The 26,549-nt window shown below is 38.7% G+C and overlaps 1 protein-coding gene across 1 annotated transcript in view; it reads right to left on the bottom strand.

Annotated features, from left to right (window-relative positions):
- Positions 1–277: 277 nt before the first annotated feature.
- USP10 (ubiquitin specific peptidase 10) overlaps positions 278–26,549 on the bottom strand; it is a 47,004-nt gene continuing 20,732 nt past the window's right edge. Inside the window, exons 3-14 of the mRNA XM_014874449.2 lie at positions 24,657–24,702; positions 19,117–20,142; positions 13,533–13,624; positions 11,903–12,012; positions 11,412–11,467; positions 10,119–10,222; positions 9,322–9,421; positions 7,981–8,161; positions 5,411–5,576; positions 3,687–3,831; positions 2,601–2,666; positions 278–1,391 (exon numbers count right to left, since the gene is read on the bottom strand). Coding sequence (XP_014729935.2) covers positions 1,204–1,391; positions 2,601–2,666; positions 3,687–3,831; positions 5,411–5,576; positions 7,981–8,161; positions 9,322–9,421; positions 10,119–10,222; positions 11,412–11,467; positions 11,903–12,012; positions 13,533–13,624; positions 19,117–20,142; positions 24,657–24,702 — 2,280 coding nt within the window. The 3' untranslated portion in view covers positions 278–1,203. The remainder of the gene's footprint in view (positions 1,392–2,600; positions 2,667–3,686; positions 3,832–5,410; positions 5,577–7,980; positions 8,162–9,321; positions 9,422–10,118; positions 10,223–11,411; positions 11,468–11,902; positions 12,013–13,532; positions 13,625–19,116; positions 20,143–24,656; positions 24,703–26,549) is intronic.

The raw sequence follows: 26,549 nt of genomic DNA, 5'->3' as shown, positions 1-26,549 counted from the left end.
GGAGGACACAGAAGGAATTGCATCCCCTCTCCTGGCTGCTCAGTGCTCAGCCCTGGGACTGCCACATCCCTTTCCCTCTCCCCTCCAAGTTCAGTTCCACCCGAATGCAAAACAGGAACATTTCTGACGTTTCAAAAAGTTGTAAAAACAAAGTAAAATAATTTCCATTTTGTTTGGGGAAGGCTCCCCTACACCTTGAAAAGAGCTACACAGAAACCTTCGGAGTTTCCAAGGGTAGGATTCACACCTGAGGAAAAACAAAACCCACACACACACCTTAAACCAACTTTGTGACTTTTATTGATGGGCGACAACTTTATACTTCTAGGTATCACTAAACTGTGTACAATTAGGAACTCAACATTATAGGAGAGCAGACAGCAAAATTAAACAAAGCAGACTTAAAGAAATATCAATCTTAATTATTTTGCCCATTTTCTTAATTTCATGTACACAGAAGCATAAATGCAGTTTGAAATTTCTTAATAGCAATAAAGTTACAATCACCCATCTATATAGACTAACATCTTAACTCCAAATATTTGATCTGCAATGTGTACTTTAAGCAGTTTCTCATCGCACAATTATTAAAATGTGTCTTCCTATCAGGAACCAGCAACTCTGCAGTTTGTACATGTTTTGAAGCACAAAGGACCATTTCCATCTCATACACATCGGCTCATATTTTACCACTTATCAAAAAACTATTGGGGAAGCAGAGAGAGCTTTTTATTTTTTTTTTTTTAATTTTTTTTCTTTTTTTTACTGAAGTAAAGATAAAACATTTTCACAGAAATCTACAAGTTCTGTTGCTGGTGCAGGGTTTTCTTCTACTACGCAATTAGAAAGTGGGAATTTAATGCAAATCCCCTTTTTATTATCTTAGGATTCAGCATTAACTCGGATGAACTTTATTTCTTTTTTAATATTTTTCTTTTTTTTTTGTGATTCACGAGGCTTCCAACCGAGCCACTTCATTCTGCAAAGTCAAAAAAAGTCAACACAATCTACGTTGTGCACAAACGGCAGCTTCCTTTATCACTCTATCCCATAGTTGCGAGGGGACAAAAAAAAAAAGAATAAAAAGGGGCATAAAACAGAAAAAAAAAAAAAAAAGAAAAAAATAAGAAAAAAAAAAATAAAAGAGGGGATGATTCACTCAGAAGAGCATTTACAGGAGGGGAAGTTGGTGATGCTGGCGGGTCACAGCAGGTCCACCTGGCGGTAGTACAGCAGGTAGGCCGTGCGCTCCAGGGCCGCCTTCACCACCTGCGAGTGGTGCACGACCCTCACGGCCTGGTCGTCGATGCGCAGCCACCCATTGAGGCCGATCTGGAACACGTCCGTCGTGTAGTGCCCGCCCGTCGCGCTGTTGCCGTGGTGGTACACGACTGTGGGGACACGGAGGGGGTGGAGGTGGCACACCAGGGGTTAAATGGTACCCAGAGATCACCACACACACACACACACACACACACACACACACACACACACACACACACACAGAGAGTGAAGCTGGCGTAGGAAAAGCTTCGGGGTTTGGGGTGTGCTGGTTATAGAATGGTTTGTTCTGTGTGCCCTGCCTTGGACACCCCAGCATGGCAAAGTCACACACAGTCATGGAATGGTTTGGGATTGGAAGGGAACTTAAAGCTCATCCCACCCCATCCTCTGCCATGGACACCCCCAGCTCTGGGTCAAGGAACATAGAGAAGTCCATAGGTGGGACAGACAAAATCATGGAATGGTTTGGGATTGGAAAGGATCTTAAAGCTCATCCCATCCCACCCCCTGCCTCGGACACCCCAGCATGGAGAAATCCATAGGTGGGACAGACACACAACCATGGAATGGTTTGGGATTGGAACGGTTCTTAAAGCTCATCCCATCCTATCCCCTGCCATGGGACACCTGTCACTGTCCCAGGTTGCTCCAAGTCCCATCCAGCCTGGCCAGGGATACTCCCAGGGATGCAGAGGCAGCCACAGCTGCTCTGGACACCCCACCCTCACAGGGAAGAAAGTATCCATGTATCCTAGGAGACAAATCTTCATCCCAAATATTCCTCTGGTGGTATTTCTGATGGTGACTGGGACTGGTTTGCCCATGGGGAAATGGAAAATGGGATTTTCCAGCTGCCTGCAGTCAATCCCAATGGGGTGACATCCAGAGGCTTAGGTGGGATGAACATCTTGGTTTTGTATGGGATCTAGAGAAAGTGAAGGAAACTGGGACAGTGCTCTGGGATTTGGCTGTAAAACCAAGGAGCTGCTTTAGGTCCCTGTGTCCTGCCCCATCCTTATGGCAGCAGCTCCCCACCCTCACAGGGAAGGATTTCCTCCAATATCCCACCCAACTCTGCCCTCTGGCACTGCAAAGTCATTCCCCTTGTCCTGGCACTCCCAGCCCTTGCCCAAATCAGTGTTTCCCCAGCACACCAAAACTCCCAGTTCTCAACAAATCCCACTAAACACATGGATTTCACACCAACGAGCTACTTCAGTGCAATTAACAAGAAAACACTCAATGTAACCCAGCGTTTCCATAATTCCATATGCAGAATCTGCATTTGCAATCAAGGGACCACACAGATAAAATACCTGCAAAGAGCCGGTAGGTTCTTTGGCCTTTGGAAATTTTACTTTTCACACCAGGAGATAGAAGCTCTGGAGGAGGAAAAACAGTCACATATTAGAAATTCCATATGAAGAGGATCAATTGTTTTTCAGAGAAACCAACTCCACAAAGGGAAACATTTAATTGAAATTTCTTCTGCGTCTTTTTAAGGAATGGTCAGGGTTCTATTAACTGTTAATCAAGGGAGTGAATTTGCAGGTTTGCTGAACACTGTGGTTTATGAAACACCAAAAAATGAAGGGAAAAAAAGACAGAGTAAAAGATCAGACTATTCCATTTTTTCCCTTTCATTCCTGCTGTCAGACAGTGACAGAAACAATTTCAGATTCCAAGTCATGCTTACATTCCTGAAGTGAAACTGCAAAATAAAATATTAAGTAAACAAAAGGGCACTGCCTGACAAGGTCCAGATCTCAGTTGAGATATGAGTATACATTGATTTCATTTACTCTCATTTGAGCTACTGGCTTGCCAACAGTCCATTTGTCAGCTCAGAACAAAAGGCATTGTTTTGGCAAGCTTCAGATGCTGGACAATTTCCAATCTCACACTATTTAAAGTCAGTATATCCTAGGGAACTTGTTAAATAAAGGATCACTGTTTTATCTCTGCACTATGGATTGTCTATCTTCAGGCTGCATTTTCAATTAAACACCAGTTTCCTTCCACCAGCCACTCATTAATTAAATAATTTGACACTTCTCCGAAATTTGTGACAAAAATATCCAATATTGGCAACAGTATTATACAGACAGGGATACAGATCCAGGAGGATCACTTCCCATATCTGCCCTCAGCAGCCTATATCCTTACTCCATAAATCCACTGGAAGCAATTATTTGGCCAACTCATTGCCCAGGAAGTGACAAAAGCTTTAAGATCTTTCATCATAAAAAAAACCCATTAAAAATTCTCCCAAATGACCAAATTTTCAGGTAACAATGAAGACAAAACCTTGTGTGGAAGAAAATCAAAACACAGACACTCACAGGAAACACAACATCATCTTTCCCATGAAGAGAGGGAAATTCTGGTCATAAATCTTTTACCTTTACTGATTTCCAGATCAACTGTGTACTCAATATTCTTGATCAGCTTCTGGCATCCACCAGTCTTCTCATACACAAAGCGTTTGAGGTGTAGAACAAGAACAGGGGGCAGCTTTTCTAAGGTGAGCCTTCGACTGATCTCCACCTGACAAAGACCCACAGGAAGAAAATCTGTCATTTTTTGTTACCTCCTCAAAATTCCTCTTCTAAATAAGGAATAAGTATTTCATTTTAAATACACTAGCAGCAAACCCTCCAGATTTGTTATTATTGCAGTATTAATTTATGATAAACGCTCGTTTGTGATTTAAAGCTCACTGGATCCTCAATCCTAACATTATTTCAGAGAACTCGGTATATTCAAAAAGAAAACCATGAGTTATGACCACACTTGTCTCTACTAAATAGTGATTTTTATATAATTATAGCCAAACAATCCACAAAATTTCTGCCTGGAAACCAGGAGCCGAGCTCAGAATTGCAGAACAGAAATGTTTTGCCTTCCTAGAAATGAAGACATAAAAATATTTCTCAAAATAACTGCTTAAGGTTTTTCTCCTTTTTTTAATTGAGAAAAATCTCTTTACTGGTAACTGGTAATGGGCATATTATTTTTCAACATATTGCTTGATTCTGCTAGACCCTATGTGTTGAATAGAAATTAATGGGGAAGAACTATCATCGCTTTCCAAGGTTCTACAGACAATATGTTCAGTGTTTTTACTACAATTTTAATACAAAAACAACTATTTTAATTTGAATTTCTTTTGGAAAAAGGATGTGTATTTCCATCCAAACTCTGAAATATCACACAGCGCCAAATTTGAACACCCATTTCTTCCAACTCAGCACTGGGTTGTCAGTTAAAAACTTTAAACCATTTGGAGTAAAAAACCAAAAAAAATGAATGGGAAGCAAAATAAGATCTTTGTGGTAAATCATAATCAGCTTGCAAATATTCCTTTCACATGGAAAACTACTGGAGAAATACATGTTCTGAATATTCAAGGTAAACAAATTTCTGCTTTTCATCTTTAGCTCTTCAAGGGAAACGAATCATCCTTTCTTTATCTGACCCTATTCTCACTTGGAGGATTTTGAAAACTTAAGACATGAAAGTCATAGGGAACACCTACAATTCCAGAGTTACCAACAGTGCCCACAGAATTCCCATGTAAGCAATCCCTGCACATCAGAGCTGCCTTTACCACCTCCCACCACAGGAAAAAAGGAAAGGTCTTAGTGAGGGAAGTTTAATTATTATCCTCTATCACAAGTTCTCAAACTGCCAAACCAAAGGCATACTTCTCCTCTTTGTAAGTACTTTTCTATTGCAATTATTACTATAATGTTTTATTTGTATAAAAAGTATTTACTCTGAAGAGCTGCCCCTTTACTAAGAGCATCAGGCAATCCCTAGGAATCAGTAAGTTATGATATTGAACATAATATTATGTATGTTTACCACAGTTCAGCCTGTTAATTTAGTATATTCTCCATTAAAATCCTCAATAAATTATAACATCAACTCAAACCCCAGCCATTTACAGGCCTGGCTTTGTTTCAGAGCTGACATTTCACTGCTGCAGGACACTCTGGAAAGGTTTGCACCTCTTATGTTAAAGTGTGTTCCGACAACTCTTTGTAAAGCCAGAACTCTATAAAAACCCTTTTGAATTAAAAGTTGAGCACTTGGCTGTGAGTAAGGGGTGAAGAGAACCCACCTCTTGCTTGGTTTTTGTGGTGTATCCCTGCACAGACTCTCTTGCCACCAAGCTTTCCAAGGCATCCTGCACGGTTCGGATCTTGTCCGACTGGATGTCCAGCTGCAGGGTGAAGAAAAGCTGCAGTGTGGCAGACTCCTTGGAACTCTGCTGGTAAACAACAGATCTGAGGAGAAAAAAAGAAATCAAAATGTAATAAAGTGTGATTTTCAACCAGACAGAACCTTCAAGGAAGAACGAGTTAGTCAAGTAACTCAATTTATAATTAACTCAAGGCAATGCATACAAATATAAAGGTTAAACATCAAGTTTCAACAATTTACACCATAAAAATGATTTTAACATTGTAAATGAATTGTTTCATTTATACAAAGTTATTGGATAAGCATCCGAAGTTTAAAGAAAAAGACTGAAAATTTTGATAAGGATTTTAAAAAATTCACCTCCTGGCTCTTTTTGTTAGCTTAGTTTTCCAGCATCTCTTCACCAGTGCTTATCTGTGTTCTGCTGTAAAAATCACAGCTGATTCCAGATTCTCCAATAAAAACATAGAATTTTTTCAGTCACTTCTCTAAGACAAATTTTACAGTGATTTTGAATTGTTTGCTTAAATCTTGCCACAGGAAATATAAACTATGCTCCATTGAGGACTGGGAGTTCATTTTCTTCCCATCATTTTCTGTATCCAGACTTTGTCCATGTATATAAATTATGATGTTGTTATATATTGAAACCAGAATTATAATTAACACAGCTCTGACTCATTTGGTCATGCTGGAGTACTTCCAGGTCAGGTAGGAAATGTTAATTTTTAGGTTAATTTGAATGTTCAGGATAATCAAGAGAGCCCTTTTTACTCAGGCAAAGCCCTGAAGCACCAACAGAAAGCCAGTGCAGCTTAATAGTGGCAAATAGATATCCTTTAGAGGGAAGAGAATGCATGAAAAACAGCAGCACCTTTATTTAAAAAACCAGAAATTAGACTCTAACACCTCTTCAGGATATTTTTTTCACAATATGTGCAGAAATTGATTTGATAGCAAAACCTTCACTGGGCTCTGATTTCTCCATAACAATGTCCCCTACTAGAATAATTACAAATCTCAGCTGGACATGGGGAAATGCATCATTTTCAATGAAAAATTACTCAGGCACTGCAAGAATTCTCAGGAAAACTTGGTACTTTCCCACTTAAGCCTCACGTTGCTAAGAAAGACTTTATAGGCTGGGGTTTTTAAGTAATTATGCCAAATAGACATTTAATAGACTCAAGCCTTTGAAGGACAGCCTAAAAACTCCCAAGCCTGAAGTTTCCCAAGTCAAAAGATGCCAACTCAAATCATCTTCTCCTCACTGCTTTTCCCATTGGATTTTTCCAGTTTCTGATGCTTCCATTTAGTGGAATTCTACTGGCAGTTTTATATTCAGTCCTCCCTATCTCCACCCCTGAGGCTGAAGCTTTCCAAAATCCCATGGGATGCTGTTTCTGTGGTGAGCTGTGCCCTGGTGTGAAGGATAAATAAAGTGGATGTGGTGTCAGCAGATGTTGGATTGGATCCTGTGGTTCTGCTGCTCAGTGCAAGTTTTTGCCTTTTTCCACTGTTACCTTTTGCTTTATATAATTTTCTGTGGACTTCTACAGAAAACTGCATCATCTCAGTATTTTTAAGATAAAAACTGATGGAATCATGTATAGATCTGAACAATTGTGACAAATTCTGGTAAATATACCTGGGGGATTAACACCACCTTGGGTGTGTGAACCATCAATGCAGGACTCCATCAATACCTACAAACACCTGTCTGCCAAATTCTATGGAAAATATAATTTTATTTACCAGCTGTCTGGCTCAAAACCCAGAAGAATAAATAATTTCAGAACATTTCCAAGGCAGAAGGCACTAGCCCACATTATTCACACTTCTAGACTCAATATCTGGCAACACAGAGAGTCAAACACCAGCAATTAAGTGTCTGTGTCCAATTTAAAAATAATTCCTCAAGTCTAGCAGTTTTGTTTTGCTGTATGTTTTTAGCAAGTGTTTACTTTGCTTTCATTTTAAATTATACATCTCTCCAAACAAGTCAGAAGGCTTCCTTTCCAAAAAATACTATTTTAGATTCTACTTTCTGCCTTTGTTTGGTAGCAGACCTGCATAGAAGTGATATCCCACATTATTTTCATTCTAGGAGCATCTCGTAGCAATTTACATTTTTCCAGACTTCTTTTGCCTTTAATATTTCTTTACTGTTAAACACAGCTTTCTCTGGGAAGCATGAAGGGTCTGAATAACCTAAAATTCACAATTTCATGCTTTAGTTCATTGTTTTACTGTCAAGATATAACTCTGTAAATCTCATTCTCTTCTCAGTATCCTTATTTATAACATGAGATGAGAAGTTATAAAAATTAGGTAGCTCTAAAACACTTTGGAATTCTTAGACAATATTCAAAACATAAATATTCCAAATTCTTTTTCCACAAGTAATTCAGAGCTTGGGTTCTCAGAGGAGTCTGTTCAAAGACTGAGCCACTGCAAGTCAAGAACTTGTAGGAAGAAGTACTGTACCTTATGTGACCACCAAAAATATCAGTGATGGGAGTCTGGACAAAGTCAGCCTGGCGAGTGACCGAGGACTTGTTGCGAGGTCCCACCTGCTCCCACTCATCCTCACTGCCCTCCCCCTGCTCCTCCTGCTCCTCTTCCTTGGGAACACTCTGAGCCTCGGGGCCGTTGGACACCGACACTTCTTTGGGTGACAAGGAAAAAAAAAAAACAAACCACACATCGGGGTTTTTAACAGATAAAACACCCAGACACATAAAGGATTTGAAAGGCAAAAATCCCAATACAAATAATTTTTTGAGGATAAAATGTTTTCATGCATCATTGTTTTAATTTAAAAAAAAAATAACGAGCATATTCCAGCTTGGCTCCCAGCATGACACATCCATGTATTAACAGAAGGCAGCTCACTGATGACTGTATGTAAATAGCAAAGTTTGATATATTTTTAGTAGTAAATTTATGGGGCTTCTAGAAAATTAGAAAGTCAAGTGTTATTCTAGAAACAGAATTATGCCATTATTAAATACAACTCCTTTTCTGCACAGGTATTTTACAGGGAACCCAAAGCTTAGCAAATATTTTCCCAGCCAGTGCCAAAGTCAGGAGGTTATAAACTGCACACAGCTAAGGAACAAAATATGGTATGACTTTATACCCTAAAAAATTTACCCTACCAAAGAGAAATTGGGTAACCAGTGATCTGAATTCTTACTTGGCTAAGGCATGCAGGATTTTATTTGTAAAGGGGGTTCAAGCTAAAGTCTCTATAAACTGACATTTTACTCTGTATAAAAATTCTACTAATTCTTTCACAGTAAATTCTCCTCCAACTTTGTCAGTAAGAATTTTCAATTAATTTAATATGTTGGTTTGTATTAGATAGGAAAAAAAAATCTTATCAGTTAGTTTAAGGATCAGTGAAAAAGGCACTGATCTATTTTTGAACTCCCATGGAGGGTCTGATATTGCAGGTGTTACAAATGACAAGACTGATCAACTAGGATTAGCCCCAAATAATGCTTAGCTGGGCTCAGTAAAAATGTGTAATACTGAGTTTTGTTGTTTAGGAGAACCAGGGATGGGACTTATTGTCATTCAGAATATTGACAGAACCATGATGCCTTTCCAGAACTCTTCAGATCATTCATAAACTGGGCAGAATGGACTCATTGTATCCAGATTTGACCAAAATATTATTTTCTTATGTTCCAGTCCTCTAAAATATGGCATTTCTATTCCTATCTTAACATCTACTCCGAGAACTACTCTATGTTATGGAATCACCACACAAAAACAGTATTTGAAATCAATTGTTTGCTATAAAAAAAAAAATGCACTAACTTTCATTATGTGGAGAGAGAAGTTTCTTGAGGGTCAGCATTTCTTCATGTAGTCCATTGAGGATAAATCCCAAGTATTCCTCAGCATCCTCTTGCCTGCCCTGAACAAAGTATTTTTTTCAATTAATTCTAAGATATTTTCATGGTTTCCTTTCAACAGAAGGTTCATAACACTGAACAAATCCAGCTTTCTCCTATTAATTTAACTAATTTAGCAACTACTATTGTAACACAAACTCTTTTTTAACCAGTTAAACCCAAACTGCAATAAGCAGTAAATACACACATCAGCTACACAACGGCTACAAAAATACTGCATTTTTCACAATACAAATTCCATTTAATGTGTGAGTTGGAATTTTCTTCCCCCCATTTCTTTTACAACTACCATTAAAAGTTGCTGTCAAGTCAAGGCCAAATCAAAGGACAGTTTGAATTATTATCTTTTCTTTATATTGAAATGAAGTTTCTGGACCTTCAATCAGTCTTAGCTGAATTCCTCATAAAAATGAACTGCTCATTTCTTAAATGTAAATCAATTGGTAACTCCATTATAAAAAGAGATGTTTCATTGCAACAGTAATTTTTCCATTATTCTGACATCTCAAACTGCCAAACCTGTAATTAACATTTTGCTGTAATTCAAGGTCCCAAGACAGCCAAGCTTCATCACCATGAACTGGCCATGAGCTGATTTTAGTGGCACTTGAGCAGAGCCTGAGGTTTGGCTTTGCAGAGGTTTAAGGACTGTGCCTGCCCTGCAATGCAGTTCCACAAGCCAAGGATTTGAAGTCCCACCTTTTCTGACAGACTTGACTTTATAACTGTCAAGAGCCTGTAAATGTAGGTTGGTTCAAAGGCAGCTCCTGGTCGGATGTCTCTCACTATTTTATCACCTAAAGCTGCAAGGTGAAAGAGAATTAATATAAGTAATAATAAATAAAGGGTTTTCTTACAATATACCTTACCAGTCTCTCCACACATCACTAGTTTTGGAGTCCAGCACTTTTTTTATTAATAGTTTTACTGCAATTTTGGGGTCTTGAGCTCAGAAGTTATAAGACAATTCTTATCTGTAAACATTATTTTAAAACATATCACCCTGCAGAAACTCCTATATAGTCAGGAAAAGTTCTAAGAAGATTAACAAGAATATCAATAGCCATCATAAAAGAACACTTTTAGTGCTATTTGCATTTTTTGCATTTCTTTTGTACTCAAAAAACCACGTCCTTAAACGTTTTGTGTATTTGCAATTCTATCAGATCACTTTTGCTCTCTGCAGAATAAAAACCCCAAGAATAGCCTGACAGAATGTTCCACCTAATGGCAATACAAGGCCTCAGAACTATACTTGAAAACTACACAAGAAAATGACCTACAAGTAAAATAAATTGCATAAGCCAGTGAGATTTGTTTTACAGAAAGAAACCACAGAAATGTCTGAACTGTTTGAAAAATCACTGGAACAACCAGCTCCTCCTGATATTTCCTTATCATGTTACATAAAGAATTGTTTCAGGAATGTGCTTGTTTCTACAAGTTTGCAATAAAACAGACTTGGTTTAAAATTAAGTTTAAACAACTGAAATCTTTAAGATAATTTATTTGCATCAAAAAATATGCTATTCTTCACTCCACAATCATCACTGAGCCTAAATATGTATTAGGAGAAATCAGACACATCTGAAGTTTTCCCACTGGAATCAGAAGCCAGGATAATATTCCTGCAGGCAATCTCCAACTGCTTATGGGACCTGTTATGGCCCCATTTTGTCCCAAATCAGTGAGTGTTCAGGATTTAAGGAGCAGAATTGAGCAACCTGATATGTAAACAGCTGGAAATATGTAAGGAAGGCAGTGGAGGAAAATATGGAGAACATAAATTTATTTTCTTAGAAAGGGCATGTTCTTAAAAGGCACCTTCACAATTAAATGAACCTTAAACAAAAACTGTTCCTGTTGCACTTTTACACTTGGTCCACCAAACAGAAGGAAAAAATCCAAGGTGCAACACCTCTCCCCATGCAGATCTTTAGCCCAAAGGCTTCTCCCCATCATTTTCTGCTCTGTGCCCCTGCTCCCACTCACCTTGCTTTGCTTTAGGAGGTACAGGCATATTAGTGAACTCATTCATTAAACGAACACTGAAACAGAAGGGAAGCAACAACTGGACATGAGCAGCAAGTTAACACTTAGAAGGACAAGTAATAAAATTAGATAATTGTCATTCTGATTTCTGAAACAAAACCAAATCAAAGAATATCACCACGAAATGTGGGTAAAGTTCAGACATAACAATGCATCTGATCATTGCAGTGAAATCCAGGCTGGTTCTTGCACCTCCCACACTTCATTTCTGCACATTTAACACTACACAAAACTGATACTCCCAAGGCAATAGGAATATCTTCCTTGACAAGCCAAGGTGTAAAACACCAAGCTCATTATAAAAATGTCACCCAAAAACACACAAAAAACTTCTGGATACAAATCAGCTTCTACCAACAGCCATTGTTAGGTATTTCTGAAGGAGTTTAGCCAGATCCCAGACTTGTATTCCTTTTTCCCAAGCTACTTACAAACTGTCTAGCATTGGTGTGGAGGTGCACGGCCTCTGCGATTTGGAATACATTGGAATGGACTTCATTAAATGATACATTGGAGGGCAAGCAACCAAGGCTTGCAGGGTCTATGCAGTGGCATTAAGGAAATATGCAGAAAATGGCATCTTGTGTATTAACCAAATATTCCATTATATACAAAGTGACATGAAAAACAGAGCTGTATTTTTATTACATAGTTCAACTCAAGAATTAAACTGGAAAATAGGATGAAGCTTTATCACAACATTAACCAACAACGTACAGAAGTTATACTAAAAAAAACCCCAGCATCTTATAACATGCAGTGATCTCACTGACATTTTAATCATGGCAAAAACTTCAATTAATAGGTAAGGAAACATTTCATCCAGGAGCAGGAGAGGAAAAGAACTTTCATAGGAAAGACTTTAGAGAATTAACCATTTGAAAATTTGCAGGAAATAACCTGGAACACATCTTCTGAGAAGAATGGAAGAAACCAGCTGAAACTTAAAGGTGCTGAGTCACCCCTGCAACCAAAGCAAAACCTGCTGAGATGTGAGACACTCTGTACTGCAAAGAGTTAGGAGCAGCCTGGAAAACTCCAGAGTATGCTGGAAGAATAATATTCTAAAAACATCACAACTTGGTGAGAGCAGTGAACAGAGGAAATGCACTAAAAAACTGGAGGGAAAGGGAAATGGCAAAATCAGGGATCAATATCAACAGCTGAAGAGAGAGATTAATCTGATCCCTATAGTGTGCAAAAACTGAGTAATAAATTCCAATGTAAAACTTCAAGACTGCAAAAAATAGGAGCTAAGATGAATAGTGTATATAACCAAAGGAGTACAGAACTGGTGATATACAATAAAAGCTTTATTTAAAGCAGTCATTGGCCTAGAAATAGTTTATTAACATCTGCCATGATCAGTCTTGAAATTGGTGTTAACATTTTTCACTAGCAGTATCAGCACTAGAAGTATCCCAAGTGTCACTTGCAGTCAGCCTTGCTGACCTAGGAGACAAGTTTTTTTATCATAATAGAGCATGGAGGGAAGGTGCTTTCTTTTCCTCAGGGTGAAATTTATTTTTGCAAGGGAATACAACTCCAATTCATTAAGAGCAAGCTCACCTTCCATTGTAAGATTGCAGTAGGATTAATTTAAATTAAATGCTGCTTTACACAGATGATATGACAGTGAAAACCTGCTCAGCACAAACCCAAATGATCCACTTAAAACTGCAAAACAAAGCCCAAGTGTAAGAACACTTACTTCAAGTGCAAAAGAGAAATAACCATTTAAATGGATGCACAGAGTCAAAGGGGAACACTGCTAGAAATTACAAGGCTTTCAGTCAGGAGAAGTTACAGTTCTGAAATATTTTGACACAGGTAACAAAGTGCAAACAGGATTGCAGGAGAACCCTGCACACCAGGTTCAATGATCCAAAATCCCCCTGGATTTCTGGCTGCTACACTTCAACATTTTAATCACAGGAGCAGGATCTGGGAAAACAAAACACTTTTATAAAATACTTACCAGAAAAATCCAGAAAAACTCTGACAGATATAATAAAAAAAAAATCAACTTAAGAGCATTAATTTTTTCCCAGGGAAGGATACAGCATTGATGTAGCACCAGTTTCCTTTGTTGATCAGCCCTCGGGGTTGCAAAGACACTGGTTTATGTATTAGTCTTACATTTTCCAGTATTTCTGCAGAATGAGAAACAGTACATTGAGCATCAACAAAACTCTCATGGCCATCAAACAAATAACTGCTGCAGCATTACAGTCATTCAAATCATTGAACAAGATTCCCAGAAACGTCAGCAAATGATTTCCATTCCATTTAAGCTGTGAATTTTTCACATTCCAAATTAGAGGTTTTTCTTCCACCGATGACATCCCGGGACTCGGAGCAGGAGATGCTGATACAGAACTGATCACTGCCATTCCAAAACAAGACCTACTGATTGGGATTTATTTTCCTAAACCCAGATATTTTATTTATATTGCTACATAGATACATACAGAGATACAAAATGCCATTAGCTGAAATCACCTGTCACCAGTTTTATGAAGTATTTTCCACATTTTTCTGTTTTGAAGAGGGAAGAAGCCAAGGCAGCATTCTCAGTCTAAAAGTTTCACCATCCACTATCTTGCAACAAAATCATCTCAGTCAAAAACACAGACAGATGTGCTCTGCTCTTCAGAACAGGCTGTTTTATTTAGCACTTCCAAAATCTACAAGGTAACAGTCTTACATAACAGAATTCCTACTCTTTCCTGCTTTTGAAACCTTCAGCAATGGCCCAAGTTTAAAACTCAGAAACCACTGCAAGTTAGTCTGTCCCAGTTATGAAACCAAGAGCAACAAAGGGAGCTTTTCCAGGAATCCTGAGCTGTTATTTAGATACCTAAATAACAACTGTTTAAAGAAAATATTGGAGCTCATATACTTTAAACTTGCAAAATAAGGTGTACACAAGACAAAATACAAATTGCAAGTAAATATAGCAATTGTGTACCAGAGGAGTTATTTATTTTTATAATAAATGTGAGGGGCTCTAAAGCTCTTATAAAGAATTGGAGCTGTTCACTATGGTACTAAAAGATAAAATAACATGATATAGGTACAAAAACTGAGGTACAAAGCTGTAAGTAAGCAGAGGAGGTGGCAGAACAGCAAACAAAATCCACATCCTTCTACTGGCAAGCTATCTCCCTATCTGTACCATCATATTTCCTGCAGTTCTAAGTAAACAAAATTGACCAAAAAGGAGAAAATGTTTACTTTAGTTGTCTATTGCATAAAGAACGTGCCACCTGAAAGAGCAGACAGCAAAGAAATGGCAAATGGAAGATGATGTAGCACAGATGAAGAAGATTCTTTTATACTGAGGGTTAAAAAGCGTTATTTAAATTATTGCTAAAGTACTTCAGAATTTATTGCTAGAGCAGAAGCATTTGAACTGTGTTCACACACAGTATTTCTTTTAACATAACTCATCACTGTTGAAAATCAGGATAAAAGTAACAGAAAAAGCTTCTATTTTTTGTGTCTATCAATAAATTTTACATTAACCTTTTTCTTCCCCATTTTTGCCTCATGCTAAATAAAGATATTAAGAGGACCTTTAGCATCCTCTTGTGGTCACAAAGCTGCTTTGTGAACAGGCTTCAACAGTGCAATTCCTGGGAGTTTTTTAACAAAGAAGTTGGGTTAGTGTACAGCAATTACATTCAACAGCACATTTCCAGCTTACATCTAACACACAGTAACTAAAAGAACTTTTACAAGTGTATCAGAAGAAAAATACACATACAACCGTGAGAAAATCTTAAAATTTCAAAACCTGTTGGAAAGCTCATGTCATCACCCAGAAAAGTCATTTCTTTTGGAAAAGAAATTTGTGAGAAGGAGATGAGGAGATGTTTAGATAATTCTGCTGGCAAACAGAAAGCATTTTGCTGAAGTTCATTCATTGGGTTTTGTTATTACAATTACCTCTCACATGTTTTTAAACAAGGTGATTTCCTACACAAAGCAAGTCCAGAGTTTAAGGAAAGAGAAGCCCATGGATATGTGTCCATGCTGAAGAGACAAGGGGGGTTACAAGTCAGGAACTGAACACTTGGCTTAAGGCCCTGATTTGGAGAATATTGTCTCTGTCACTCTGATCTTTCCTCTAATCTGGACAAGGATTAAAAAATCCCAAGAAAACGCTACTGGATGACCCTAAACAAAAACATTTCTATAAGAATACAATTTGAATGCACAAAAGGCTGCATTTTTGAAGTTTATAAAACCCCACAAGACCCTGGATGTCTCCACAACTCCTTGCTCTAGTATTTACCTAGCTTTAAAACGAGAAAATAATCTTCAACTGTATCACATTGAAACATCTTTCTTACAATCTGAATTAATTTCATTTTATCACTAGTCTTGGCAGAAATGAATCACCATCTTCCTTATGAATTCATTATGTAACTTTGGATTTACAACCATGGTCACGCCAACAATGTCATCCAAGACAAATTAACTCTGAATTTTCAATGTTTGCCCACATGATTTTTTAAATCTTATTTCCATTTTTGCTGCTGCAAAAGGAATACCCAAAGACTTGACATTGCATCAAGTCCTCAATAGCAACAGCAGAATTAGCTGTTTTCCATGTTTTCCATGTAAATTGGTATTAACACACACTGGGAGGAAAAAATCTTTGTCTTCTTCAGCTGCACTAAAGACACCCATCAACTCCCTAGACTTCCAGATCCTTTCCTCTAATATTTCTACCATTAGTTCTTCACATTGTACTTGCATTTGGCTTCTGTTCTGGTGCCTTCCATACTTGGATTTATTGGATTCCCTTCCTTCTAATTTGAAATCATTCCAGATTTAGTCAGATCTTAAAAGTTCCTGTTCTTCACTTCATCTGAAATCCTGCCTGCTGTAAACAGATTTTATGGGCACTGTAACCTCCATCATCCACAGTGAAAACACTGCAGAAGAACATGATTCAGAAAATTGCTTTACATTCTCTCACTGCAATTTTTCCTAAGATCACCAAGAACAGTTAAAAGACTGCTCAGAGAATTGATATTTTTCCAATCACATTATTTCCTTAGCTTATTCCAACATTATATAAGGCATTATTAATTATCAGGTTATAATTGTAGGGGACTAACTATGAAATGTGGCAAGTAAAGTCTTGAAGAATCTTATTTTTTTACCAATATAATTTATAACCTTACTATCTCTTAGATATGAATTATTTAAATGTTTGTCCTGGCATCTAAATTAGGCTGTGGTGCTTAATTACTACACTTGTCCCTTTCTAAACACACAAGTGCACACCTGGCACAGCAGATACATCTTGGACACTTGGTAAAATTACCTTTTCAGTATTTGTTCCTCATCAAGATTAACATGAAATTTGTCTGTTCTATTTATTTTCTGGTCCTGATCATCTCCTTACCTTGTGCAGCTTCTGTTTTTGAGGCTAAAGGAACCATAGATTTCTGCAGGTTGAATCAAGCAGCATTAAATTATCTTCAGGGTGCCTGTGAATCATTAACCTCCCTTGTAATAACTGCTGAAATTTAAGTACAAACCAACAATTTGTCCCTGGAAAAGCAACTTCTCTTCTTGTGTGTTGAGCACCTGTTCTAAATATAAACTGCAGAAGGACCTCAGCACTCCAACACTGGGTTGTTTGTTAATTTGATTTGTTAATTTTACCTGTTCACTCAAGATACTTCAGGTGTAGAGTTTACCTGTGTCCAGCCCCCTGTGGCACTTGTGGTCAAAAATTCATTGCCACTGGCATGAGCTGAAGCTGCTGAATTCCCAGCAAATCCAACAGGAGGATCTCAACTCAGCCACAGGGAAAACAAGGAACTCACCTGACAAACACACAGACCCTCACACACTGATCACCGAGGCAGGAGACTTGAAATTAAATACATACAGATGATCTCTCTGGAAATCATGAGGTGAAATTCTTGTAACATGTTTTTGAGTGTGGGTGGATGAACAGAGCACTCAGGTAGGACAGAAAACACTCAAGTACATATAAAGAGAATAAAGAAAAACACCTTTTTCCACAGAGTAAAGCACTGATCACATGGCATTCAGATCTCCAAGTAAACATTCTACACCGAAATCAGCAACATCTGAATTGCAGCAATTGCAAGCAATAACTCCTACCTAAATCAGCTACAATGAGCAGATGAATTCCTTTTATCTATGCTCAGATTATTCCTCCACCCAAACAGTAAGCTAATAGTGAAGGTGCAAAAGAACACTGGGTAAAAGTTACATTTGTGTTTTACTACAAACTAAAAAGCTCTGCTCCCACCTGGTGGCAAAAAATAGTACAGAAGCAGTGACAGTCTAGAAAGTTACAGCTGGAAGAACTCGGACAAGATAAAAAACCTTTTCCATTTATGGCAAGCAATCCTAGCTTTATGATGGCCAAAAAATAGTTTTAACTTAAAATCATTACCAAATGATAGCTTGAGACTTCAAGACAACATTCTCCACATGGGTTCATACAGACTGTAATCACCTTTTATACATATATATAGTTTTAATACAGTGTTTGTAGCACCTAAGTGGAAAATGCACTGAAATATACGTTATTGTGACAGCTTTTCTCTCAGCAGACAATTGTGAGTAATGAAACCATTGCTGAATAAGGAGGGAAGGAGAGGCAGAACACAATTCTGGGCACTCTGAACATCATCTCCAGGTCAACTTCTGTTCAGAGTGGAAATCTGACTTGAAGCTCTAACATTCAAAACATCATTGTACCTGTAAATTAGCTTGTAGCATAAACAGCAGGACTCTGCACAAAGCCTTCTCACACATGGACCACTTCACAGATTTAAAATAATTACTTTGGTTCCCCCACTCGTGAGTCAGTGACACAAAATGCACCCAAGCTGGGAGAACTTGACCATTTCTGGCTGAATCTGTACAACCAACCTCCTGCAGTTTCTAGCATTTCCCATTAGGACCACAAATATGACAGGACCAAAACTTAAAGCTTTTGTATCACTCATTCCCTGTCCTGATGTCCCCTCTGGACAGCTCCTTAGGATTATTGTTGAACTAGGAATAGCTAGCATTGGTTATGGATAAAGCAATACCGTTTATAATGGTTAAATTGGAAGGACAGACACCTCAAAAAGCGTATTAGTAAATATGATATTTCCTGAATTGAAATTTCTGAAGCAAGACCTATGTAGTCATGACACTTCAGCTGCTGTTTAGTGCCCAGGAATTTCAGCTATTTTTGCATAAATATAGCAATACTCTTCTTGTAATGGAATACTCTGCAAAATTGTAAATACTGGATAATATAACACGCCATTTTCTGAACAAACCTAACATATTCTCCTTTTTATAACAGCACACAGCCTATTTGAAAGCACAGATCACTTCCACAGACTGTTTGACAAGTTGTTTGACAAGCAGCAATAGTTTCCCTGTATCTGGGATAATGACACGGCAGCGCCTGGTTGGAATGTTTACCCAGGGGGATACAAACTGGCTTACTCAAATGACATCCTTCATGCAGTGTTTGAACAGTCAGCTCATTACCAGAGGAATGTTCTCTATCAGTATTGCACACTCCTGTTTACAAGCAGAGTTAATACCCTTCAGTGTAACATCCACTCGTGTGTATTAACTATACCTGCAATCTTTATGGCTACGGGATCCTCTGAAACTGGAACAGGTCCCTCTTTGACTTCAACCTGTTTTTCAGGGACCAGAGGAGATGTGGCAGGAGGGGTATACTTAGTCTCAACATAGACCACGGATGTGGAAGCAGAGGGCTTGGAATTGTGAAAAAGACTAGCCCACGACTTTGCAGGCTGATTAACAGGGACTGATCCTGCAAGCGGGACCGTTGCCTCAGTAGTAGGTGAAGCTTCCTCAGGCTTAGCTTGGTCTGAGTCAGTGCTTTCCACAGTGTGCAATTCTACCCCATTGGCAGCTGCGTCCTCACCAGAGGATTCAAGTGTTTGTCCATTAGTAACGCCGAGAGTTTCAGTAGTATCAGTACCAGCATAAGGCTGTACACCAGCTGTCCTTAGGGGGCTATCTCTGCCGGCCTCCGGGGGGAGGCAGAACTGTTCAGAATGGGTAAGGCGGCACACCTCGGCCTGCCCGGCAGTCCTGCCGGGGGCTGCGGCGCCGGGGCCGGGCTCGGCACACGCAGCTCCGGCCACGAAGTCCACGGAGCTGGCGGGGCTGCTGCAAGTCCTGGGCGTGGCCAGCGAGGGGAGGTCTCCGGCCAGCTCCGCGTCCTCCGCGCTCAGGCTGTTGAGTCCCGCGGCCGTGGCGTGCCCGTTCACCAGCGCCTCCGGGGCAGCCACGCCGTCAGGGACATCTTCCAAGTAACTGTAGTATCCGGGGGGTCTTTTTTTCTTCTTTTTCCGCTCCCTCTGCCCAAGGCCTCCAGCCAAGCCGTCGTTTTCAGCGTTGGAGCCGCTGTCCAGAGCCAGGGTGGGGTCACTGAACTGGCAGTCAATGGAGTTGTAGTTTGTGTCGCTGAGAGCATCATCTGGGGTTTTCTGAGCAGGTGCACAGCTGAGAATGAATTCTGGAGCCTGAGGATTCAGAGTACTCGAAATACTGTAGTCGGTGTTATTTAGGACAGATGACTGAGTCTCAATAACTTCATTAACACCAAATTCAATTCTCTGATAATCTTCCCCTGGACAAGAGAAAGCAAATCTCAGTTAGAGAAAAACATCGAATGAAAAAGCTACAAAAGCAAGAAAAAATACTCTCCTACTTTCCCGTAAGTCAGAAAACAAAGTACACTCCCCCAAACAAAAGGAATTCTCGTTCTTAACCATGACGACTTTCAAAAGATCATTTTCTTAAAGATAGCAGAGCATGATTCAGGTTTTCTTCACCACAGTTATGTAATTTCCAAATCACTGCACAGCTCCTGCACATAACCCCTATTAAATTCACTTCTTAAGAAAAACTATTAAAGTTCAATGTCTATAGGAATAACCTGCATTAAATTAATTACTGGATAATTGCCTATAAAATACAGTGTAATACTTAATTCCACATCTTTTTCAAGCCAGTCTGTTCAACTGACAATTACAAAATCCAAGCCTTTGCCTTTTTAACTTTCCCATATGAGACGTTTGCTTTTTGAGGGGCTGGGTTTGGTTTTCCTGGTGTGATTTATCATAAACATTTACCAAAATCCTTAATAACTGAAAAATTTATTTATTAATTGCATGGAACACTGCAATTAAAACTGTTGAGCCTCCGGGTTCATTGATAACTTCTTCAATTTTATCACAATTAGATTCATTACTATTACTATGTGACTGTAACGATATACATGAGTCCAGGATTTTATGACATGAAATACAACGCATTCCTCAACAGAAATCAGCATTCACCTTACATAGGAGTTGTACTGAAAACTTATGAACAGATTTTTTTTATTGATTTATTTATTTGCTCTGGAACTAAAGAAACACTAAGAAATATTCTCATGATAGACTGCAAAATATTTTCAGTCACCAAGTTGTGTAATTTCCTGGAATTTATTTAATGTTATAATGTATGTGTGCTAACTGGTAACACCGAATACTTCAGCTACAACTATTTCTGTAACTATGGAGTAAAGATATAAAATTAATGAAACAGTTTCAGGAATTCTGAAGGTAAGCTGACATTTTACAGCTCTGCAGGTATTTTTGATACGTATGTAACTGTTTCAAAGAAATTTACATTTTAATAATTTGTGTTTCCTCAACCATGGGGGCTAAAACATATATTCCCATTTTTTAAGACTTACTACCGAACCAAATAACACTAGATATTAGTTGCAAAGGAATTAAGTGAATACAGCACTAAACTTTTAAAATTTTGTGCAACTTACATTATGCACGACATGTCAACAAATACATATTTTCAAGTACATCACAGACTCACTAAAAATGAGGTGGATTTTTTTTAAACACAACAAAAAGCAACCAACAGTTCCCAGAAAAAAGTTATTGACACACCTAATGAAATAATCCTATGGGAAAACAATGTAGCAGGGAATTTTTTGATATATGACTGTCAATATAGAAGTTTTGCAATTCTGGGTATTTTCTAGAAAAATCTGCTAACAAATAATTTAGCTTTAAAAAACGTGAAAGGTACAAGAATCTGCATTTTTTAATATCAAATGAAGAGTAACAAACATTCAATGTGTGTTGAGGTCTGACTTATCCATGCAATACCAACATATTATGATTTAATGAACAAATTATAAAGATGTTAATTGCTATTCTGCTTTCATCTATTAACATGACTAAATGAGAAGCAAACATGTCACAAATCAACTTCAATCTTGCTGCCAGTCAGACTAAAGGAGACTTTTTAAAAATTAAAAAAAAGGGTAAAAATCCCACACACATCTGGTTTCACTAAATCATCTTAAGAAGAGAGTGAATTTCAAATTTCTAATTTTTTCCCCTGTCCCTGTGAGACAGCATTTTTAACACCCTGTCTGGTATTCACCAAGCACTTCTGCAATCACTGTTGAGCCATCACCACCCAGAAGAGAGGGCTGAAGTTCCTTTTTGAAAAAATCAGCAGCCTGGAGGCAGGGGAGGGGGGGAAGCTGTGCCTGATGTGCACTGGACAGGGAAGGGCTGGGAGAGCTCAGGCAGCACCTCCTGTTCCAGGGGCAGCCTCTGCTTCATTTGTGTGCAAATGCAAAGTTTTGGGAGCTTTAAGGGATATAAATCCACACCAAAACCATTCCTCATTAGTTCATCTGTTCATGGAATGGCTGCTCAGCTCAAGCATGAGCCAAGAGCTGGTTCTTTCTACCCTCTGTTACAACAACACAAAGCACAGCAGGTAACACCCAATATTCCTCCAACCTTGATACAAATGAATTACTGGGCACATTTCAAGTCCCTACCGGTTCAAATAATCCAGGACTTCTTCTTTTCCAAAATCCAAGTTTAAAAAAAAAAAAAAAAAGTAATTGCTTCAAAGCTTCAAAACAAAGAATGTGGTTTCCCTCCATGGACGAGTCAAGTCCATCAGAGCCCCAGGTTAAAGTTGTCACCTCTGCACCCCTGTCCAGCTCCTCTCTCCCCAGCAAGCTCCCAGCACTGGTGTGACCCAAAGCTAACCTGGCAAAAAAAACCATCATCTAAGGGAGCATGTTTTCTAGTTTTGGTGAATTTATGAATTTATTCACAATAGCCCAGTCAGGGCTAGTAGGGAGCAGAAAACAGAACACATCCCTTACAGTTATGGCACAATGAACATCAGAGGCTGAAACCTTGCCAAGAGCATAACTGATGTTGTAGCGTTTAACACACAAATTAGGAAGTTACAGCTGAGCAATTAATCTTTGCACCTTACAGCAGGATTAGAATAATAAATACCAGTAGCTACTGTACAGTTAGTCTATGGAATGACTGTCAGAAGCTCATTTGCTGTAAGACTGTGTCAAGCTCATTTGAGAAAAATAAGAGGTAATTTTTTTCTTATTTGTTTTGACTTTCCACTTTGCTTCAGGGCATCTTTGTTTCAATCTAGTTCACAGCTCTATTTCTGAATGGACTGAAACAGATCTCTGTGCCATGAACAACATGGCACACATATTGAAACAAGCACCAACAGATGCTCCAAGGACAGTCTATGTACAACCCCAAAATCTGTGAATGCACAGTACTAATTAGTGTGAACAGAGTTCTGCAGATTAGAGCTTAAGCCATGATTTGATTACTCCTAGTAGGTATTAATAGATATTCTGATTCTGTAATAAACACTGAAGATAAGTACAGAAAAAAATGAAGACTATGGGGAATGGTAACATGGTAAGTGTGTGTCATCATACACAAATATAAATATTCTGCAAAACCAAGCATTCCAGTTTAGTTTGCACAGCTTCCTATGCAGCCATCACAGTGATAATGTGCATGCACAGTACAGTGGAAGCTTGTTAAAGACATTTTTCAAGCAAAACCTAATTTGCTGTCATTACCTAATCTCAGGGCTGGGAGGGGTTCTCTCAAGGTCTAGGAATGATCTGAAAGACATTTGTACAAACCATCTTTCTGTATGGCTTGTGAACATTAAAATCTCAGTCTGAAAGAACAAAACTTAAACCCAGTTAGACAAAGCAATATTTGACTGGATGCCCCTGTCACCAACAGACAATTCACACCACATGGTCTTTTAAAAAAAACTCTCAAACTCCTGTTTAAAACTACTCAGGGTCCTAAAACTGGTCCTGTACTAAATAAAACTCCTGAACTGTCAGAAGTGCTGCTGATCTGCTCTCAAATGAGACCTGTGGTGGTCCTTTCTGTTTTTCTTCAAAAGCAAGGCTGAAGTCTCTAAGCACAATGATCAGGTGATCTTAAACACTAATGTGTAGCTTGGTTGTCTTCTGAGCACTTCTGAGTGATGTTCAGTCAGATACTTCCACGATTTTCTAAGGAGATCTGGAGTAATTTTCATATACATCTGTCTGAGTCTCAACTTCCTTGCTCTCCTCTGGTTCAGAGAGGAAACCAAAAACGCATTTACCTGCTGCTTAAAATAGTGTGGAAGTTTGTTTAAAATTATTCAGAGTGAGGATCCCAGGGCAGCTCCTACCTACCTGTCCACTTCTTGCAACTCTGAAGTACAGTCAGGCTGTAAGAGGTATGGGTTGAGACACAGGAGACCTGTGAGTGTCTCAGCTTTAAAAGGGGAACTCTTTATTTTTACATCAAGCCACACTTTCATCAAGAGAGAAAAAAAAAAACCAAACCAGGATTCTGGTTATAATAGCCAAGCCAGGCAGAAACAGGAGTCAAAGGGAGCACAGAACAGAGCACTGCTTGCAGAGCAGTCTTGCTGTAACTGTTAGAAAATACTCATGCTATGGCTCTTCAGCCCCCCTCATTTTCACAGCTACACTCTACAGTGTTTCCATAAGGCTCTGTGTGGTAGCACAGTGAAGGAGGAGTAAGATGCCCACTGTAATTAGCTGAAGTTCAATGCAGGATTTTCAAAATCTCTCACAGATATCATTCAGTAAAGTTTTAAGAACCAACGTGCCTAACATGTGCCTTTGTAGGTCCTGAGTAAGTTCTAACAATTATATTTAAAGAGAGATTACAGTAAATCTCATGAAAGTGTCATAATCTTGAAGTTTTAAAAAAAAAAATCTTGATTTCTTACCATCATGAAACTTACCTGTGGATTTAATACCACATGAAACTGTTTCATTGTATGGGGGGAGCTGTACAAAAAAGAAATGAAACTTATTTAAAGGCAAAGCAACTCTATGAACATTTCATATCAGTTTTATATGAAACATCCGAATGCTTTAAAAATAACATCATAATTGAGATTTGATTTCGGGGAGGATGCCTTGAACTCATGTTTCTATATTTATCAAATCCCACACTGCAGCTTCAGGCGTCCTTGCAGATTACCACAAGTACCAAAAGATAAAGATTATCTTGGTTACACACTACAGGCTCACCAACCTCTCAAACAATTCACCTCCCAGCATCAGCATCTTTCTTCATCAACTCATTTTAGGATGAGGAACACATCCTCTCTTTAGACAAAAGCTGAAGACAGAGCAAATTGGCAAAGGATAAAACAAACTTTGGCACAGCCAACAATCACACCTCAACCTTTTGACTCTCAACCTGCTCCAGTGTGGCCCCTGTAATTTTTCAGCTAAGGTGGGTTCTTGAACACATTGATCAGCCCAAGCATGATGTACCCACAGCACAGGGTTTGTAAATACATCTTCTATAAACACTGCCATCATTTTATGGACTCGGGGTTGACAGAACCCTTGCTATGGTGTAACCACAGGTGGGCAATTTCTAACCCCCCTACCTGCCCCTAAACCTCCTGAGCACTGGAAGTTTCTCCTGTGCCTGCAGCACTGGCAGAATTGAGGCAGAACTGCCACATTGCATTCCAGCAGCTCCTGGAGAACAATTTCTGTAGTGGGAGATACAACACTGAGAGGACAGTGCAGCTTTACCACTGCTACTCTAATAGTAACTCCACTGGTGTAACAAATCAAAGATTTCTTCATTGAACTTTTCAATTCCCTAAAGCTACAGATACTCACGTATTGCCTTTTTAATGCACTGCAGACACCAGTGCAGCAGAAACGGTAGGAAAAATATTCCTGAAATTCCATTGCAAAAGTATATAAAAAAACACATGCTGTAAATTCATTTATGAACCTCAATAGATATATCATCTTTACAAGTCAAAAATGAGAATCAGTGGGTCAAGCTTCATATTAATTTTGAACACAGGTTGAATATAATTTTAGTTAAAGCTAAAGAAAAAAATCACTCTAAATGTCTATAACAGTTTATGATAAACCCTGCAATTTTTTGTTTTTATCCAAAGCAAAGACCTTCAGAAAATACAAAGATTTTAAAAAAAAAAGTAGTCAGCCTCTTGGTCCTCAAAATACCTGATTAATCAAGAGCACTTCTGCAAAGCTGACTTGTTCCATACAACTGGGTCATGTGAACCATCCCAGTCAACAGGTATGGGACAGAACACGTGTCAAAAATGTCACAAGTAAAAATACAGACTCACCAGCTTGGAACAGACCTTCAAGATCATGGAGCTCAACCCATGCCCTAACACCTCAACCAAACCATGGCACCCAGTGCCACATCCAGTCTTTTTTAAACACATCCAGGGATGGAGACTCCACCACCTCCCAGGCAGACAATTCCAGCACTTGATCACTCTTCCCATAAAAAACTTCTTCCTAATATCCAACCCCTATTTCCCTTTAGCTTTAACTACTCCCTTGCAGAGTTTCCCTTGGGTTTGTGGTTAAGGGACCTCAGAGGGACAGCAGCACATGAGGGGACTGTCCCCAGCTCCATGTGTGTCAAACATCACTGCAGCATTATCATCTCTGCCTCGTCCTTCTTCAATTTCACCCTGCCTTTTTCAGACCAACTTTTTTACACCAATTAGTGTAAAACTAATAAGCATCGTTTTTATTTCATCACCCAGGTAATTAAAACATTGAACTGAACCAGATCAAGGACAAACTTAAAGAACATCGTTCAACAGCTCTTTATTTTGGCA

Source organism: Sturnus vulgaris, chromosome 12 (genome assembly GCF_052056855.1).
Source record: "Sturnus vulgaris isolate bStuVul1 chromosome 12, bStuVul1.hap1, whole genome shotgun sequence".
Classification (NCBI taxonomy): domain Eukaryota; kingdom Metazoa; phylum Chordata; class Aves; order Passeriformes; family Sturnidae; genus Sturnus; species Sturnus vulgaris.
Note: the sequence above shows the minus strand (reverse complement) of the source record. Positions and strands in the feature narration are given on the sequence as shown.